This window comes from Procambarus clarkii, chromosome 88 (genome assembly GCF_040958095.1).
Source record: "Procambarus clarkii isolate CNS0578487 chromosome 88, FALCON_Pclarkii_2.0, whole genome shotgun sequence".
In the NCBI taxonomy this organism is placed as follows: domain Eukaryota; kingdom Metazoa; phylum Arthropoda; class Malacostraca; order Decapoda; family Cambaridae; genus Procambarus; species Procambarus clarkii.
Window position 1 is genome coordinate 1,732,282 of NC_091237.1, and position 21,369 is coordinate 1,753,650.

General features: G+C 42.7%; 1 protein-coding gene across 1 annotated transcript in view; it reads right to left on the minus strand.

Moving 5' to 3' along the window:
• Positions 1–7,305: 7,305 nt before the first annotated feature.
• The window catches only part of LOC138358970 (uncharacterized), an 83,660-nt gene continuing 69,596 nt past the window's right edge, over positions 7,306–21,369 (minus strand). Inside the window, exon 3 of the mRNA XM_069317463.1 lies at positions 7,306–7,945. Coding sequence (XP_069173564.1) covers positions 7,808–7,945 — 138 coding nt within the window. The 3' untranslated portion in view covers positions 7,306–7,807. The remainder of the gene's footprint in view (positions 7,946–21,369) is intronic.

The window sequence follows — 21,369 nt, forward strand, 5'->3', positions numbered from 1 at the left end:
TATATATATATATATATATATATATATATATATATATATATATATATATATATATATATATATATATTATGATTTATGAGCTGTGGAAAAGAAGTTCCTGTAAAATAGTTTCTTAGTCTATAATAGATAAAATTGTCTTAGTTTCTACACTAAGGAAACGAACATAGGAATGTGCCTAAATGCCAACAGCGACTGCCCAGACAGGTACAAGAGGAGTGTTGTTAACGCATATGTCGACCGTGCTCTCAGCCACAGCTCAGAATGGAAGCAAGTCGACGAAGAACTCTGTAGGGTAAGGCAGGTCCTAGTCAACAACGGCTTCTCCAATGGTTTCGTCGAAGACATCATAAGAAGGAAAGTGAAACGCCATGCAACCTCTGAAGAGACAACTAGCACAACACCTATACCCCCTATTAGACTATTTTACAGGAACTTCTTTTCCACAGCTCATAAAACGGAGGAAAGGGTCCTGAAAGATATTGTTAATAGAAACGTTATCCCTACAGACAAAAATCAGAGGATACAACTGACGATTTACTATAAAACCAGAAAAACGGCCAGCCTACTCATGAGAAACTCTCCAGACACAAAACAGAACGCTTTAAAAGAGACTAACGTCGTCTATGCCTTCAAATGCCCTCTTGGGGACTGTAAGCTCCAAAAAACCCAGTATATAGGCAAGACAACAACATCTCTTTCTAGGCGTTTAACGATGCATAAGCAACAGGGCTCCATTAAGGAACATATAATCTCTTCCCACAACCAAACCATCGCCAGATAAATCCTAGTAAACAACACAGAAATCATCGATAGATACAGCGATAGCAGGCGGCTTGATGTTTGCGAGGCACTACACATCAAGAAGTCAACACCAGCAATCAACAGCCAATTAATGCACAACTATATTCTACCCACCTCAAGACTCCGCTCCAATATAGAAGCATCAAGAAATATGGACCAATAGGCTTTCTACAAACACTTCTATTCAATACCCATTGTTTCGTGTTCTGTCTTGTGTTGATGAAATTAATACCCTATTAATGCCACCTCACCCCATCCACCTCACTAAAATGTAGATATAAAATCGGAGATGCGTAAGTTCTATTCAGTTGTGTATTTGTAAACTAAAGTCTTTGAAAGTGTAATAAGTTTTACGAAACGCGCTCGTGTCGCGTCAGACTAGAAATAAAAATGAATTTTGGAGAATTGATTTTTGATTTACCTCCAACAGTGAAAAGAAATGTACGAAAGATTGAGAAAATTCGTGTTAGAATTATTAATCTTACTTTTTCGGTCATATTTAATAATATATTTCTACAGGAAAGACTGCTACCAAAATATATATATATATATATATATATATATATATATATATATATATATATATATATATTATTAAATATGACCGAAAAAGTAAGATTAATAATTCTAACACGAATTTTCTCAATCTTTCGTACATTACGCTTCACTGTTGGAGGTAAATCAAAAATCACTTCTCCAAAATTCATTTTTATTTCTAGTCTGACGCGACACGGGCGCGTTTCGTAAAACTTATTACATTTTCAAAGACTTCACAAATACACAACTGATTAGAACTTACGTCTCTCTGATATTATATCTACATTTGAGTGAGGCGGGAAGGGTGATGTGGCATAACACAAGACAGAACAGGAGGGGATATTAATAGGGTATTAAAAGTATCAACACAAGACAGAACAGAAACAATGGGTATTGAATAGAAGTGTTTTGTAGAAAGCCTATTGGTCCATATTTCTTGATGCTTCTATATTGGAGCGGAGTCTTGAGGTGGGTAGAATATAGTTGTGCAATAATTGGCTGTTGATTGCTGGTGTTGACTTCTTGATGTGTAGTGCCTCGCAAACGTCAAGCCGCCTGCTATCGCTGTATCTATCGATGATTTCTGTGTTGTTTACTAGGATTTCTCTGGCGATGGTTTGGTTATGGGAAGAGATTATATGTTCCTTAATGGAGCCCTGTTGCTTATGCATCGTTAAACGCCTAGAAAGAGATGTTGTTGTCTTGCCTATGTACTGGGATTTTTGGAGCTTACAGTCCCCAAGTGGGCATTTGAAGGCATAGACGACGTTAGTCTCTTTTAAAGCGTTCTGTTTTGTGTCTGGAGAGTTTCTCATGAGTAGGCTGGCCGTTTTTCTGGTTTTATAGTAAATCGTCAGTTGTATCCTCTGATTTTTGTCTGTAGGGATAACGTTTCTATTAACAATATCTTTCAGGACCCTTTCCTCCGTTTTATGAGCTGTGGAAAAGAAGTTCCTGTAAAATAGTCTAATAGGGGGTATAGGTGTTGTGTTAGTTGTCTCTTCAGAGGTAGCATGGCTTTTCACTTTCCTTCTTATGATGTCTTTGATGAAACCATTGGAGAAGCCGTTATTGACTAGGACCTGCCTTACCCTACAGAGTTCTTCGTCGACTTGCTTCCATTCTGAGCTGTGGCTGAGAGCACGGTCGACGTATGCGTTAACAACACTCCTCTTGTACCTGTCGGGGCAGTCGCTGTTGGCATTTAGGCACATTCTTATGTTTGTTTCCTTAGTGTAGACTGCAGTGTGGAAACCTCCGCCCTTTTCCATGACTGTTACATCTAGAAAAGGCAGCTTCCCATCCTTTTCCGTCTCGTAAGTGAAACGCAGCACGGAACTCTGCTCAAATGCCTCCTTCAGCTCCCAGATGTGAAGGATGTAATATATATATTATATATATAATATATATATAATATATATATTATATATATATTATATATATATATTATATATATATATATATATATATATATATATATATATATATATATATATATATATATATATATATATATATATATATATATAATGCACACACTTGCCTAAACATGCAAGTTAGAAGTATAGAAACAATTGGACACACAACCCTCACCAGGGGACTTGAACCCTGGCCACCAAGATGGCAGGTACGCACTTATACCCACTGCACTACACTCAGAGCCCTCAGAGGTGGGAATTCTGGGGTATTTAACTCCTAGACAACCCATCCTCTCCAGGCAATGGAAAGTGAGAGGCAATTGACGTTTTTCATCAAGCCCTGTTATATGGGAGAACACGTGGTCCATGCTTAATGCAGCATTGCATTAAGAATGGACCACGTGTTCTCCCATATAACAGGGCTTGATGAAAAACGATTTGCTTGAAACTTATACACCTGACTGCACGTAAGCCAATCTGTATCGGTGCCAATTTTGTAGAAAATGGGTTGATGTCAACCTCAGCCACAGATTTTAGAACCTTAGACTTTATTATTTGCTGTTATTTTTTAATTGACCTAAACGTTCAAATAACTTTTTCATTTTTCATTCAAATTACATGAAAATTACACAGTATATGTAGAGTGCATGTCTCTAAATTTGGTTGATAGCTTTTTTCTCTAAGTTCAGTTATTGATTTTATAATAGCAATAAACATGCCATATTTGCATAATTTTGGGGGAACTTTGAAAATTTGTATTAGAAAAACTAAAGATGTTTTGTAAATTATCTGTCTACCGATCCTTTATTATATGCTAATGTGTCAGAAAAGTGTCACAGAATAATTATATCTGAAACGTATGTTTATTTATTAAGACTTGAAAATGTGTAAAAAACGTTAAAAAAAAATTCCCTTTCTCTTTACACTGCAGTACTGAAACTTGGGACAGTTGCAGCCCTTTTCATATACAACTAGTTAAAAAATATTGGTTGACATTGATCAACTTTTCTGTAACCGACCTAATGGCTCTAATTTAAGTGGTTATAGATAGGAGCTGCCTCGTATGAACCAATAGGCCTTCTGCAGTTATATAGGAACATAAGAACAAAGGTAACTGCAGAAGGCCAATTGCCCCATACGAGGCAGCTCCTATCTATAACCAGCCTCAGAACTTTATATTATCTGCATTTAACTGCATCTGCCAATATTTTGACCATTTCAAAACCATATTTAGATCAACTTGAAGTGATAGTGAGTCGTCTTCCGTGTTAATTTCCATACTGATTTTTGTATCATCGGCAAGTTTGCAAATGTTGCTACTCAAACCTGTATCTAAATCATTTATATATATTATAAACAACAGAAGTCCCAATACAGAGCCCTGAGGTACTCTAATTGCAACATTTTCCCACTCTGACTTAACCCCATTTATACTAACTCTCTGTTTCCTTTGGAATAGCCATGCCCTAATCCATCTTAATATAGCACCCCCAATACCATGAGCCTCTATCTTTTTAATCAGTCTTTCATGTAGTACTGTATCAAAAGCTTTGCTAAAGTCAAGGTACACAACATCGCCAACCTTACCACTATCAACTGCCTCAACTATGCTGGAATATAAAGATAGCAAATTTGTTACACTTGAACGGCCATTTGTAAAACCATGTTATGACTCGTTTATTAATCTGTTTTTCAAGATGAAAATGAATGGTATTTGCAATTATCGATTCAAGTAACTTTCCCACAATAGACGCTAGGCTGATTGGCCGATTGTTTGATGCAAGTGATCTATCTCCTTTCTTAAAAATTGGTGCCACATTAGCAACCTTCCACGACTAGCACTCTGCCTAACTCTAATGATTTATTAAATATGGTTGACAGTGGGTCACAAAGCTCCTCTTTGTATTCTTTAAGCACCCTGGCAAACACTTCATCCGGCCCTGGGGATTTGTTTGGTTTGAGTTTTACTATTTGTTTAAGAACATCCTCCCTGGTAACTGCTAAACTCGTCAACCTCTTCTCGTCCCCACCCACATAGACTTGTTCTCCTGAAGGCATAGAGTTCAGTTCTCCTTTAGTAAATACAAAGATAAAATATGTATGTCCAATGTATGGAGGCACCCGGGAATGTCCATGTATGGAGGCACCTGAGTATGTCCAGTGTATGGAGGCACTTGAGTATGTCCAGTGTATGGAGGCACTTGAGTATGTCCAGTGTATTAGGGCACCCGGGTATGTCTAGTGTATGGAGGCACCTGGGTATGTCCAGTGGGGCGTGTATGGAGGCACCCGGGTATGTCCAGTGGGGCGTGTATGGAGGCACCCGGGTATGTCCAGTGGGGCGTGTATGGAGGCACCCGGGTATGTCCAGTGGGGCGTGTATGGAGGCACCCGGGTATGTCCAGTATATGGAGGCACCCGGGTATGTCTAGTGTATGGAGGCACCCGAGTATGTCTAGTGAAAGGAGGCACCCGGGTATGTCCAGTGGGGCGTGTATGGAGGCACCCGAGTATGTCCAGTGGGGCGTGTATTAAGGCACCCAGGTATGTCCAGTGTATGGAGGAACCTGGGTATGTCCAGTGTATGGAGGCACCCGAGTATATTCCAGTGTATGGAGTCACCCGGGTATGTCCAGTGTATGGAGGCACCCGAGTATGTCCAGTGTATGGAGACACCCGTGTATGTCCAGTGTATGGAGGCACCCGGGTATGTCCAGTGTATGGAGGCACCTGGGTATGTCCAGTGTATGGAGGCACCTGGGTATGTCCAGTGTATGGAGGCACCCGGGTATGTCCAGTGGGGCGTGTATGGAGGCAACCGAGTATGTCCAGTGTATGGAGGCACCCGGGTATGACCAGTGTATGGAGGCACCCGAGTATGTCCAGTGTATGGAGGCACCCGGGTATGTCCAGTGGGGCGTGTACGGAGGCAACCGAGTATGTCCAGTGTATGGAGGCACCCGGGTATGTCCAGTGGGGCGTGTATGGAGTCACCCGGGTATGTCCAGTGGGGCGTGTATGGAGGCACCCGGGTATGTCCAGTGGGGCGTGTATAGGGGCACCCGGGTATGTCCAGTGGGGCATGTATGGAGGCCCCCGAGTATGTCCAGTGGGGCGTGTATGGAGCCCTTGTGTATGTCCAGTGGGGCGTGTATGGAGGCACCCGGGTATGTCCAGTGGGGCGTGTATGGAGGCACCCGGGTATGTCCAGTGGGGCGTGTATGGAGGCACCCGGGTATGTCCAGTGGGGCGTGTATGGAGGCACCCGGGTATATCCAGTGTATGGAGGCACCCATGTATGTCCAGTGTATGGAGGCACCCGGGTATATCCAGTGTATGGAGGCACCCATGTATGTCCAGTGTATGGAGGCACCCGGGTATATCCAGTGTATGGAGGCACCCATGTATGTCCAGTGTATGGAGGCACCCATGTATGTCCAGTGTATGGAGGCACCCGTGTATGTCCAGTGTATGGAGGCACCCGGGTATGTCCAGTGTATGGAGGCACCCATGTATGTCCAGTGTATGGAGGCACCCGGGTATATCCAGTGTATGGAGGCACCCATGTATGTCCAGTGTATGGAGGCACCCATGTATGTCCAGTGTATGGAGGCACCCGTGTATGTCCAGTGTATGGAGGCACCCGTGTATGTCCAGTGTATGGAGGCACCCGGGTATGTCCAGTGTATGGAGGCACCCGGGTATGTCCAGTGTATGGAGGCACCCGTGTATGTCCAGTGTATGGAGGCACCCGGGTATGTCCAGTGTATGGAGGCACCCGTGTATGTCCAGTGTATGGAGGCACCCGTGTATGTCCAGTGTATGGAGGCACCCGTGTATGTCCAGTGTATGGAGGCACCCGTGTATGTCCAGTGTATGGAGGCACCCGTGTATGTCCAGTGTATGGAGGCACCCGTGTATGTCCAGTGTATGGAGGCACCCGTGTATGTCCAGTGTATGGAGGCACCCGGGTATGTCCAGTGTATGGAGGCACCCGGGTATGTCCAGTGTATGGAGGCACCCGGGTATGTCCAGTGTATGGAGGCACCCGTGTATGTCCAGTGTATGGAGGCACCCGGGTATGTCCAGTGTATGGAGGCACCCGGGTATGTCCAGTGTATGGAAGCACCCGTGTATGTCCAGTGTATGGAGGCACCCGGGTACGTCCAGTGTATGGAGGCACCCAAGACATGATAGGCCTGGGAATAATGGACCAAACTTGCCTGTGTGTTTATATACAGTTGACGCCACCTCCGCCCGGAGTCCTGCTTGGCTGCTCTAACTCCTTGTATTACCTCAGTTGGCTCTCTGAAGTATTCACTTGGTCATCTCTTGCTCTCTCTCCATATGAAGCTCTTGGTGTTGCTCATATTTTTTCAATTTAATAATGAAATTGACTTGGTACAAATGTTTAATTATATATTTCTTCTGTGTTGTTATCGCTGACTAAATATTTTTATCCGTGTACAGCTTAGTAGAGTAGTCATAGGTTAATGTTGGAAGGAAACACACTGAAATTATGCAATTTAATTAATGTTAATTACAAGCTTAACCTTAGTGCACGTGTTAGGCATTGACGCCTACATTCTCTATTATAGTCTAGCATTAATATTTTACTTGAATTTGAGGTCTTAAATTGTTTATGTACTTTTTTGTTGTTTAGACACGAGTGTGCTGGTGAGACCAATGTTCTAACTTATAAGAACTTGTGCACTGTTTTGTGTTTAATTATATTATAATTCAAATAATTTTTTTTTAATATTATGGCCCCGGGTGTACTTATATTGAGATTATATATTTGAGAGCCGTCTACTGCACTAATGTAGAGGTTTATGATGAGAGAAAGGCACACAATATCACCTGCCCTCACAGCCACTTTAAGAAGTACTGGACACGCAGCTTATGTTATAGCTACTCTGAAATAAGTCATTTATCACGGGTGAAAGATTGAATTAGTCATCCTTGGGTCTGTAAATACAAACCGGGTTTACTTATTGCGATTCTAATTTGTATTAGAGTTTACACAATAAACTTTTCTGATGGCCTAAATGTTATCGCACAGCTGTGAAGGATCCCACCAAGTTCAGGCGACGACCAGAATTTTTAGAGTCAATCATGTTGCTGATCACTATGTTGTACTCTGATATGTTCCTTAGCTGAGGGTCCCCATCAGGCAGGTGCAGCAACACCTGCAAGGTAGAGGAGATACTTAGCAAGAGATTGAGATCTTGGAGATCACTTTGCCGTACTGGAACTGTCAATGGTGGCAGCAGGAGAAAGCCAAGTGAGCTTGTGACTAACATGGACCGACAAAAGTTGGGCCTGGAAATATGTAGGAAAGATCAGGTTAATAAAGTTCAATATCAACCAAGAACGTTTATACTATTCTTGCCACACCATAAGTAACCAAACACAGTAACATTCACGGTATTCTTGCCACACCATAAGTAACCAAACACAGTAACATTCACGGTATTCTTGCCACACCATAAGTAACCAAACACAGTAACATTCACGGTATTCTTCCCACACCATAAGTAACCAAACACAGTAACATTCACGGTATTCTTCCCACACCATAAGTAACCAAGCACAGTACCCTTCACGGTATTCTTGCCACCCCATAAGTAACCAAGCACAGTACCCTTTACGGTATTCTTGCCACCCCATAAGTAACCAAGCATATTGATATTTGTAGTATTCCTGCCACACCATATGTAACCAAGTATATTGTAATTACTAGCTTCTAACAGAAGACTTGCAATTGCACCTTGCAATATTCCACGTTGAGGTTCCCACAGAGCTAACAAGACGAGACTGACACGTCAGTGGCCGAGACAGTAACACCAACTAATGATCTCTCCCACTGTGACATCGTAATCTTGCATCATGGGTTGTCGTCCTGCCCAAACGACACTGGCTAGTGGGCCTAGTACACTGGGGGCCAAATGTACATGACGCAAGGCTGTGAAGCAGCTCTACCCTCGGGATGGTGTTGAGAATATGACGCAAGGCTGTGAAGCAGCTCTACCCTCGGGATGGTGTTGAGAATATGACGCAAGGCTGTGAAGCAGCTCTACCCTCGGGATGGTGTTGAGAATATGACGCAAGGCTGTGAAGCAGCTCTACCCTCGGGATGGTGTTGAGAATATGACGCAAGGCTGTGAAGCAGCTCTACCCTCGGGATGGTGTTGAGAATATGACGCAAGGCTGTGAAGCAGCTCTACCCTCGGGATGGTGTTGAGAATATGACGCAAGGCTGTGAAGCAGCTCTACCCTCGGGATGGTGTTGAGAATATGACGCAAGGCTGTGAAGCAGCTCTACCCTCGGGATGGTGTTGAGAATATGACGCAAGGCTGTGAAGCAGCTCTACCCTCGGGATGGTGTTGAGAATATGACGCAAGGCTGTGAAGCAGCTCTACTCTCGGGATGGTGTTGAGAATATGACGCAAGGCTGTGAAGCAGCTCTACTCTCGGGATGGTGTTGAGAATATGACGCAAGGCTGTGAAGCAGCTCTACCCTCGGGATGGTGTTGAGAATATAACGCAAGGCTGTGAAGCAGCTCTACCCTCGGGATGGTGTTGAGAATATAACGCAAGGCTGTGAAGCAGCTCTACCCTCGGGATGGTGTTGAGAATATAACGCAAGGCTGTTGTGATGGTGTCCTCTCTGATTTCTTCCGTATACCGGATTTAAGTCATATCAGCTTACCTGCAAGTTCTCTGAGATGCAGGGAATCTTTTGAGGTATGAGGCTACTGAAATGGTTACCGATTTATGGAGAAATTTGTATTATAATTATGTAGGTAAAGGGGAGAAGTCGCGCCCTAGGTACAACAAAATAGAGCTCCCTGCCACCATTTTGTGTGCGGCGCCCGTCGGCCGGTGATTGGTTGGCTGAGGTCACATGACTTGATTGACCAATCAGAGCCCGCCCCTGGGTCTGTGACGTCACCGGGAGACCTGACCCGGCGCCTGAAGAACGCCAGGCGCTCAGAGTTCGGGGACGCCTCACTGAGAGTAGACGTGCGCTGGTTGAGCTCTAGAGTTCCGAGGTCTAGGAGCCTCTTTCAGTGGATTTACACAGCCTGACAAGTTTATAGTGACTACCAAAGACTGCAGTCTTTCAGGGAAGTGCGAGAAAGCTGAGTTCCAGCGGTGTAAGAGCGCCGAGAACTGTGAGCTGATAGTCTTGGAAGAGTAATGAGAGTTACGACGGCTGGAGTAGTGAGTGGCTCGCCGTCAGTGGAACTCCAAGGTACTCAGAGCTGTTGTGATTGGATCACGCCCACTGGGAACTCAGAAGGGAGAAGACGCCTCCTGATCCAGGAGTGAATAGTCTCTGTGAATGAGTGCTTGAGGGATCGACGTGTGCAGTGACGACTGGACGAGCCAACGCCCAGGAACTTCACTCAGAGAACGAGTACGGAGATGACGAGAATCATCACGACGACTATGGACTGGTGACTGGTCACCATTATTATTTCCATTATAACATATATAGATATCTCATGTGTTTGTAGTTTGCTTTTGAGTAAACTTTATTATTTTATCACTGCTTTTGGTGTCACCTCCATCTCATTGAGCATTGTGGATTAATGATATATGATTATACTATACTAGTGCTGGCATTACATAGAGAGTAACCCAGGGTTGGCAACACGACAGTATATTTGAATTATAGTACTAGTATACTAGTACTATTATAGAATTCTAGTATCTAGTATTCTAGTATACTGAATTCTAGTAAACAAAGCTGGTACCTTTATATTGACTCCACACCCACGTCAGGACCTTTATATTGACCCCACACCCAAGCCAGGACCTGTATATTGACCCCACACCCAAGCCAGGACCTGTATATTGACCCCACACCCAAGTCAGGACCTGTATATTGACCCCACACCCAAGCCAGGACCTGTATATTGACCCCACACCCAAACCAGGACCTTTATATTGACCCCACACCCAAGCCAGGACCTGCATATTGACCCCACACCCAAGCCAGGACCTGCATATTGACCCCACACCCAAGTCAGGACCTGTATATTGACCCCACACCCAAGCCAGGACCTGCATATTGACCACAACCCACGCCCAAGTCAGGACATAAGGGTAATCGACAGTGACCGTCGAACGAAAATTTTGTGGGCGACCTAGAAGAGGTTAACTCCTCGCGCCATCTTGACATTGGGAAGCAAATGTCCTCACTCTTGCAATTTTGTGGTCAGAACCCTTTGATCAGCGTAGTTTACCTTGTTGCATGGAGGATTAGTGCCCAGTGATATGACATTGGTGTTTTGACACAAATTAGTCGTGCATGCTGTGAGTATGATGGAGGCAAGAGGGACACATGCTCGCTCAACGGTGGTCAACGGATAGGTCGTATACCAGCAAGTATACACGCCAGGAGGGGAGAGTACCCTTCGTGGTGCAGGCCAGCTGATGACATTAGGGTCCTGGAGTTTTATTTTAATCACTTAATATTTATTTATGGAAATATATTATTTTGTTGTGGTAAACTTGCAGGTTCGTGTATGGGAGCTGTTAGAGGTTTACACCTATTTGAGGACTAATTAATGGATGATTCTGCTGTTGGTTTACTTGAACATTAAGTGGCAAAGATGAATCTTGTCTGATTAAAACTGATATAAATTTGCAAAGGGATATATATGGAGGATCGTTTGGTCGCCTGGGTTTGTTTATGAGAGGAATGTATATGTTGGTGTACATGATGCAGTGAAAGAAAGTGAGAGTATTAATTCATTATTATTGATTTATATGTAGAAGCTTAGCTCTGGTGATAGTGATTTCTGCCCAGCGCATTGGCGGAGACGAGAGCAGTAGCCTTGTGATGAACAATTTGATAACTAGACTACATGGAAGATTAACGACATTTATTGAGGCAACGATCTCTGATGATGACAATGTTATATCTCCAGATAATTGGTGGTGTATGGAATTTGATGATTTGTGTATTGGTTTGATAAATATTTATGTGTGCCATAATTTTTTGAGCTGATATTACCTTAATTTTGTGAAGTGACTAAGAGAAGAGCTACAAGTTGAGGACCCCATCCAAGGCACCATCTAATCATTATATTATAAGTTCTTGTGTGTAATAAATGTCTTTTAGACAACTTTGTTTCCTCTTGTTCCTTTCAGGGCTTTAAGTGAGAGAAAGATAGTATTAAAATAACTCAATGTGAGAAGGAGACAGTAAAGAGAGACTAACGGAACTGTGAAGGAGGACGCCGGAGTTGAGGAGAGACGGGTAACACACCGGTGACTCAGTTCCTGGGTGTGACCACCTGACAACAGGTGGTTTCTGAGCCCGAGTTACCATCCTAATGACGTTAAGCCCCTTCTCTGCAGTGTGGTATTTGCGGGTAATTCTTCAGTGAGTGGTCTGACACAGTACAGTGTCAGAAGGTGAGTGGTCTGACACAGTGCAGTGTCGGCAGCAGGTGAGTGGTCTGACACAGTGCAGTGTAAGAAGGTGAGTGGTCTGACACAGTACAGTGTCAGCAGAAGGTGAGTGGTCTGACACAGAACAGTGTCAGAGGGTGAGTGGTCTGACACAGTGCAGTGTCAGAAGGTGAGTGGTCTGACACAGTACAGTGTCAGAAGGTGAGTGGTCTGACACAGTACAGTGTCAGAAGGTGAGTGGTCTGACACAGTACAGTGTCAGAAGGTGAGTGGTCTGACACAGTACAGTGTCAGCAGAAGGTGAGTGGTCTGACACAGTACAGTGTCAGAAGGTGAGTGGTCTGACACAGTACAGTGTCAGAAGGTGAATGGTCTGACACGGTGCAGTGTCAGCAGAAGGTGAGTGGTCTGACACAGTACAGTGTCAGCAGAAGGTGAGTGGTCTGACACAGTACAGTGTCAGAAGGTGAGTGGTCTGACACAGTACAGTGTCAGAAGGTGAGTGGTCTGACACAGTACAGTGTCAGAAGGTGAGTGGTCTGACACAGTACAGTGTCAGAAGGTGAGTGGTCTGACACAGTACAGTGTCAGCAGAAGGTGAGTGGTCTGACACAGTACAGTGTCAGCAGAAGGTGAGTGGTCTGACAATTCCTGTAAATGTTAACACAGTAACAAGTACAGGTCACCAAGACATTAGTAATACAGTTATATAACTGGTCCACTCACCACGTAACGAGTACGACAAAATACACTTGTCTAACTTGAGACAGTAAAGTTAATACCAATCAAGTCGCAGACACTAACTTGTGTGTGTGGCTTGGTCTCAGCTTCCACAGGTTAGAACCTGTCCCCAGAGGCCCACATCAAAAGGATATCATCAGCGGCATACGCTAGACTGGCCAACATAAGAACTGCCTTTAGAAACTTATATAAGGAATCGTTCAGGACCCTGTATACCACTTATGTCAGACCAATCCTGGAATATGCAGCTCCAGCTTGGAGTCCATACTTTGTTAAACACAAGACAAAGTTAGAGAAGATTCAGCAGTATGCCACCAGGCTCGTCCCGGAACTGAGAGGTATGAGCTACGAGGAAAGGCTAAAGGAGATGAACCTCACATCCCTGGAAGACAGAGGAGTAAAAGGAGACATGATAACCACAAACAAAATTCTCAGGGGAATTGGGAGGGTGGACAAAGACAAACTCTTCAGCACAGGTGGGACGCGAACAAGGGAACACAGGTGGAAACTGAGTACCCAGATGAGCCACAGGGACGTTAGAAAGAACTTTTTCAGTGTCAGAGTAGTTAACAAGTGGAATGCATTAAGCAGTGATGTCGTGGAGGCTGACTCCATATACAGTTTCAAATGTAGATATGATGGAACCCAGTAGGCTCAGGAACATGTACACAGTTAACTAGTTCACAACGTTACCTTAGCTAGGAGACGTTACCATGGCTAAGAGACGTTACCCCGGCTAGGAGACGTTACCCCGGCTAGGAGACATTACCCTAGCTAGGAAATGTTTCCCTGGCTAGGAGACGATACCCTGGCTAGGAGACATTACCCTGCCTAGGAGACGTTACCATGGCTAAGAGACGTTACCCTGGATAAGAGACGTTGCCTTAGCTAGGAGACATTATCTTGGCTAGGAGACGTTGCCTTAGCTAGGAGACATTATCTTGGCTAGGAGATGTTATCCTGCCTAGGAGACGTTACCATGGCTAGGAGACGTTACCTTGGCTAGGAGACGTTATCCTGGCTAGGAGACGTTACCTTGGCTAGGAGACGTTACCTTGGCTAGGAGACATTATCCTGACTAAGAGACGTTACCGCGGCTAGGACACGTTACCCCGGCTAGGAGACGTTACCTTGGCTAGGAGACGTTACCCTGGTTAGGAGACGTTACCACGGCTTGGAGACGTTAACCTGGCTAGGAGAAGTTACCTCTGGCTAGGAGACGTTAACTGGCTAGGGGACGTTAACTGGCTAGGAAAAGTTACCCCTAACTAGGAGACGTTAACTGGGTAGGAGACCTTAACTGGCTAGATGTTATCCTGGTTAGGAGACGTTTCCTTGGTTAGGAGACGTTACCCTGGCTATGAGACGTTACCCTGGTTAGGAGATGTCGGAAAATCCAACACCATTTAATAATAATATCATACAGACAGATAATATTTGCTGCTGTATTGTATACACAAGTTAACCCATAGAAAACGTAACTTGTAGTGGAATTACCGTCTATAGAAAACGGAATATCATTACCACATACTATTATAAAATCACCACCTATTATGGTGGGAATTATTCTTAAATACATTAGTCTTTGGACTTTACCATCATAAAAAACATCTCATATAAATTAACTTAATTATCAGAATTAAAATAGAGTAAATGTGACCCTTCTATCACTTACTGTCATCTGGACAATGTAGGCCAGTAGCGTCAGTAGTGGGGAGTGGTCAGGATTGTTTGTTAGACCACAGAGGCTCACGGGAGCAAATACGGCTCATGTTAATTTTACTTGGACGAAGTGCTATGGAAACCAAAGGTGTACCATCATCAACACACTGTCAACAAATTCAAGTTAAGTGTTCTGCCGAAACCCATTTATCTATCATTTATGGCCATTAATGTCATTAGGTAGGGTTGTCCGATTAGAGCACGAGATAGCCTCATACTAAAGGTAATTAAGCTCAGGTCTATATGGTTCCATGTACAGTGTTTTCTCTGATATAGCTGTCATATATTAGGATTCTGGCTTTACAGCTAGCGCCCTTTTGACAGGTCAAGACGAGGAAGCATGCTTTGTGCATCAGTTACCAGGGTTATGGAAGCTACCTCACACGAGGAAAATGTGGTGTCTACATCCTGGTTATACCTGGTGGACTAAGGCCTGCTGTACAAATAAGATAAGGAACCTCTTCAATATGTGTAGTTAATACTGTAGTTTGATTGGCTGCATATATATAAATTCAATTAATATAAACCCCCCTAATGTGTAGAGGACCGATTTGTGAGATTACGAGATTATTGCAGAAATACAGTCCACTTAACATCATACAAATTGCTATCGAAGTATATAAATTAACGTAAATATAAATTCTATATAAATTCATAAAAATAAATAAATATAAATCTCACAGGTCGGTTCCCACATTATATGGTCCTTCGAACCGGATTATTTGGTCCTTTGAAACCACATTTGGTCATCTTAGTACCGGATGAACCAGTTAACCAGTGGATTCATTAACCCTTAAAATTCTCAGTGTCTAATATCCTGCCATCCCCACAGGCGCATGTCATTTTGAAAAAAAAAAAAAAAAATTTTCTTTCTAACCTGTTAATTTGTGTTCACTGATCACGGGAAAAATAAAAAAAAATCGTAAGTGGCATATATTGCCCGCTATAGGGCGGGGAAGTCTGGCAAATTATAGGCGCTGACTCAGCATGCGTCCCAGGCGGTCTGTTGCTCGCAAGCTGTCAGGCCAGAGTTGCCACAAAGAGATAATTACCGAATTATTTCAATGTCTCTGATTGATTTTTCATACTTTTTTTGCTGTAATATTATTCAATAGTGTGTAGTTTGATATATTTATATAATAAAATGAGTGAATCGTTGGTGTACTCAAAAATATGGGGTGCATATTGTTGATTCAATTATGTTCATCAATCAGTGAACAAATACATTGTCAGTTATTACACTATAAGCACAGGTTATATATAAGTATTTGCATGTTTTGTTCACTATAACGAACCACTAAGTAGCTATTATGAGTCAAAAAGTAATGAGGAGTGACCGCCGTGTACCAGCCAGCCACTCCCGCCCTCCCTCCAGTCATCTGACTCACCCTCATTCTCCTCCCACTATAATGTTTTTGCTATAATTCACTGTATACAGACGTTATATATAAGTATCTACATGTTTTGTTCACCATAACTGTACATCTAAGCTTGTATGGTGAGTAAAGGCACAGAGATGTGGCTACTCACACAGTCAGCTGATCGGCGGCCGCCCTCAAGGCCAGACGCACTAATATTTCTCCTCCAACAACACTGTGTGGTGTTATTACGCTATATACACACATTATATATAAATATCTACCTGTTTTATTCATCATACTTGTACAAATAAACTGGTATGGTGCCCAAAGACCATCGTGGTAACCAGTAAACAACACCGTCGTCTGCACGGTGGTGTCGTGCAGACGACGCCACCGCTCTCACCAAAATGGCGGCTCCAAACCTTCTCTTGCTGTTTATACCCTCTATACGCACGTTATATATAAGTATCTACATTTGTGTTCACCATAGCGAACCACTAAGCTGGTATGGTGAGTGCAGTCAATAAAAGGTGTCTACACACAGTCAAAAGACATCGCCACCACCCTCCCTCCCACAGCATTACACCTCCTTCCATGGCGCACAGCGCTAAATATCACCACAATCCTGCTATTATCACAACCCTGGTCAGTTTTATCACAGTCAGGGGTCTTCTGTAATAATATCATCGCTACATAATAGCAAGTATAATTTGGCATTTTTAGGCGATGCTGTGGTCACAAGCTGAACAGCAGTGCTGTTAGCTCATGCTGCGTGCGTCAGGCTTGGTTGCTCACTCAATACTGAGGCCAATAACACCCGGGAGTTTGGCCCACGATTTTTTTTTAAAATGGCGTCTGTTTACAAGAGCCCTGATGAAGGTGTGGTGAACCCCGTGTATCCGCGGGCTGTTTAAATCTTGCGTAGTACTCCAACACATCATATGACGTGATGCACAGTTTACTGGTACAACGTCCAGCACGTCATATGACGTGATGCACACTTTAAGGGTTAAATAACTAGTGCAGTGTGATTTAAACAAAGGCCAGCAGTCAAAGACGGCGGCGTTGCCTCAAGCGAGTTCACGAGCCCGCTCAGTTCAGATCAGCCTCATCAGCGGTTTCATGCACACCCACAGATTTGGTGGCGTGTTATTCTGTGAAATGACAGCGCTAATATTGAAGCCAGCCAAATTAGTGGCTGTGTCGCGAGATTGTTCACGGATTTCGTGGTGTTAAATTTCGCGAGAGATTATTTATGAATTTTGTGGAGTTTATTTCGCGAGGTCACTAATAATATTTAATACTTCTTGATAATATTGGAAGTTTTATAGAGCTAATTAAGAGGCTATTATCAATAATTGTGTATATTATTTCTCCAAAATAGAGAATTATTTAATATATATTGCACTAGTGATCACAGTATAATATTAACTAATTGCCAACCCACAACAAGGTAGGATATTACCATTTACTAGTTGAACTATTATAGTTCATCCTAGTCCCATTACCATAGTCAGTTGTACTATATTGAACAACCTAACACCATTAATGAATGGTCCAGACCCTATTTTGGGTGTAATTTTTATCAACTCGAGTTGAGTTGTATATATAATAATTTACTTATGATCATTACACCTTTGAGTGATTAATTAGTGTCTATACCATCCTAGGGTGATATAGAAGAGCTAACCTAAAGGTACTTCCAATGACACTGGTTTATCACTCAAATCATTAGTGTGTATGATTGTATATATATAATGTGTATTAATTTTAAGTGCTAACCTCTAGTAGAGGTAGGATTACAGCCTAGTGAGTGCAGAAATTTTACCCTAGGCTACCATCAGTGCTTGTTCAGTATTATGAGCGACCCAAGTACAAGTCCCACAAGGCTTCACCAACTAGCCAGTATGGATAATGCAGGGAGAATGAAAAGAACCCTTGCAGGTCTTAAAGGCCACTTAACAAGACAGATCAAGAAATGTGATGATTTGTCACAACAATCTCAAGTTGATTATGCTGACCTGGAAAGCTATTATCAAGCAGCAGCAGGTAAATTTGAGCAAATCAAATGCCAAATAGCAACATATGTGGCTGAACTTGCCAACACTAATTTATCAGAAACAGAAATAGACGACATTATGGTTGATCTTGCGAATTATGAAGATCACACTCAGGCCACGTTACAGCCTTATGTCAAATTAATTGCCCAGAACAAGGCAACAGCAACAACAACAACAGTTGCATCTAATACGAGTCAAGCAGAAGCTCGACTCCCTCATATTAATTTACCCACTTTCTCAGGAAAAGATGAGGAAGATTGGGACGAATTTTGGAACAAATTCGTTGACCTTGTAGACTCAAAACAATCTTTACCAAAGAGTAGTAAATTCTCTTATTTGCAAGGCCAATTATCAGGTGAGGCTAAAACAGTAGTATCCCATCTGAGATTACCTAATGACGGCTATGATCTGGCAGTAAAACTCCTCAAGGATAATTATGCTGATCCAGAAGTAAGAACATCACATTTAGTTCATGAGCTGTTGCATTTACCCCCACCGGAGGCTTCAGCTGATTCACTCCAAGTCTTCAAGCTGGAGGTAGAATCATTGATCAATGCCCTCAGCCTGACAGCAGATACAAACGGGGCTGAGTGGGTCTTGAAAATAATTGTCCAGGAGAAAATACCTAGGGACATATTGAGAAAAATGAGTGCTCATTACAATAAAAGCATCTTATCCATGAATGAAATATCTGAAGGTTTAAAGTCAGTAGTTCATCAATTACGAACACATGACAAATTAAAACCACCAAGTAAACCCTCAGAAACCAATAATAGTAAACCACAGAGTACCAAAGGTACTCCAAATCAATCTAGACAATATAATTCAACACCAAAGTGGAACAGTAGCAGTGTGGGCGTATATGCAGTGGGACCCTCCAAGCCTATAGTTACTGTGTCTCCCAAGAACGTGACACCAAAGGGTACTGGAAGCTTTGGAACATGTTTGTTCTGCGATGAGAAACATTCAATGTACCACTGCTCTAATTTTCCTGATAGTGACGCCCGTGTTGAGCGACTCAAAGATTTGCAACATTGCACGAGGTGCCTCAGGAAACATAACATCAACGACTGTGATACCCAATTACACACCTGTAAAAGGTGTAACAAAGGTCAGCTCCATGCAGCATTGTGCAGAGACACCAAAACAACGTCTCCAAACCCCAAGGTGGAAGATAGCATTCCCACGACAGTACAGTACTGCAAGGTGCAACAAACAAAGAATGTCCAATCGGCAAAGTCTAAAGGTAATACGAATTTGCCTACTGCCCAAATTACCATCCTGAATAAGAGGGCCAAGGTCCATACCCGTGGGTTGTTTGACCAAGGATCCCAGAGAACATGTCACTAAAAAGTTGGCAGATGAACTACAATTAAGGCCTGTAGCCCAGATGTCATTCAATATCTCAGGGTTTGTAACAGATGCAGGACCTCAAGTCTACCAGGTGGTACAACCATCAATACGTTTAGGCAGGTACGTCTGTCGAGTACAAGCCATTGTGGTGGACAAAATACCAGTAGACCTACAAGTTCAAGGTCTGAGAGCAACAGCCAAATTCCTGAGAAATAGAGGAATAAAATTGGCAGATAATATTAAGTCTGATCACCTCACCGACTTCGGTCTCCTTGTAGGGACAGACTATTGCCATCGATTCATCGGTAGCCCTACTAAATATCAGGGTATAACCATGTTAAACTCTGCAGGAGGTAAATTACTCTCAGGCCCAGTATCAAGCCTGGGGAGACCTATGACTGCAGATAAACAATACCAGTAGAAATCTAAATTTGTCAGCTGATTATATTTCTCCAGTAGCATTATACTAAGGAGATTACAGCTGACTATACCAACAGAGGTTGATGTTAGTATCATCATTTGAAGCTGAAGATGAGTTCATGAGGCCTCAGTGGCAAATCAGTGAACAGTAGCCTAAACAGCTACAAGTCACTGCGACCAATGTCACTGAACCCACTGCAGTCTCAGAACCATACTTTACTTCAATGATGAGCTATTCAATCTTCTGAATCAATTAACTAAATTAAACCCCAATAAATCTGATGACTGATTTGATACATTTATTATTTAATCAAGATGTATTCCATGGGCCTCAGTGTTTACATATCAGTGACCAGTTACCTGAACAAACTTCAAGTTATATCTAATGTCATTGATCTCACTGCAGTCCCTGAATCATACTTGACTGTAGTACTTGATCACATTCAGTCTTCTGGGTTAAATAATATGTAATTAGGCTTGAATATTAGCCTTTCAAGAGTTTCAATAACAGGGAAATGAAATCGCATTAGATTTCTAACCCCTGCAACTCTAGTACGGGACATCCATCCTGTACGAACAGACGCACAAATGTGTGATTACTAACTACTAACAGCAAATTAATCAAAAATTCGAAGGAGGAGTATCGGTGTTCGTCTGTTCTAAATAGGACTTCGACCCGTGAGCAGCCCCCTGGGGAATTATGTCGGAAAATCCGACACCATTTAATAATAATATCATACAGACAGATAATAATTGCTGCTGTATTGTATACACAAGTTAACCCATAGAAAACGTAACTTGTAGTGGAATTACCGTCTATAGAAAACGGAATATCATTACCACATACTATTATAAAATCACCACCTATTATGGTGGGAATTATTCTTAAATACATTAGTCTTTGGACTTTACCATCATAAAAACATCTCATATAAATTAACTTAATTATCAGAATTAAAATAGAGTAAATGTGACCCTTCTATCACTTACTGTCATCTGGACAATGTAGGCCAGTAGCGTCAGTAGTGGGGAGTGGTCAGGATTGTTTGTTAGACCACAGAGGCTCACGGGAGCAAATACGGCTCCTGTTAATTTTACTTGGACGAAGTGCTATGGAAACCAAAGGTGTACCATCATCAACACGCTGTCAACAAATTCAAGTTAAGTGTTCTGCCGAAACCCATTTATCTATCATTTATGGCCATTAATGTCATTAGGTAGGGTTGTCCGGTTAGAACACGAGATAGCCTCATACTAAAGGTAATTAAGCTCAGGTCTATATGGTTCCATGTACAGTGTTTTCTCTGATATAGCTGTCATATATTAGGATTCTGACTTTACAGCTAGCGCCCTTTTGACAGGTCAAGACGAGGAAGCATGCTTTGTGCATCAGTTACCAGGGTGATGGAAGCTACCTCACACGAGGAAAATGTGGTGTCTACATCCTGGTTATACCTGGTGGACTAAGGCCTGCTGTACAAATAAGATAAGGAACCTCTTCAATATGTGTAGTTAATACTGTAGTT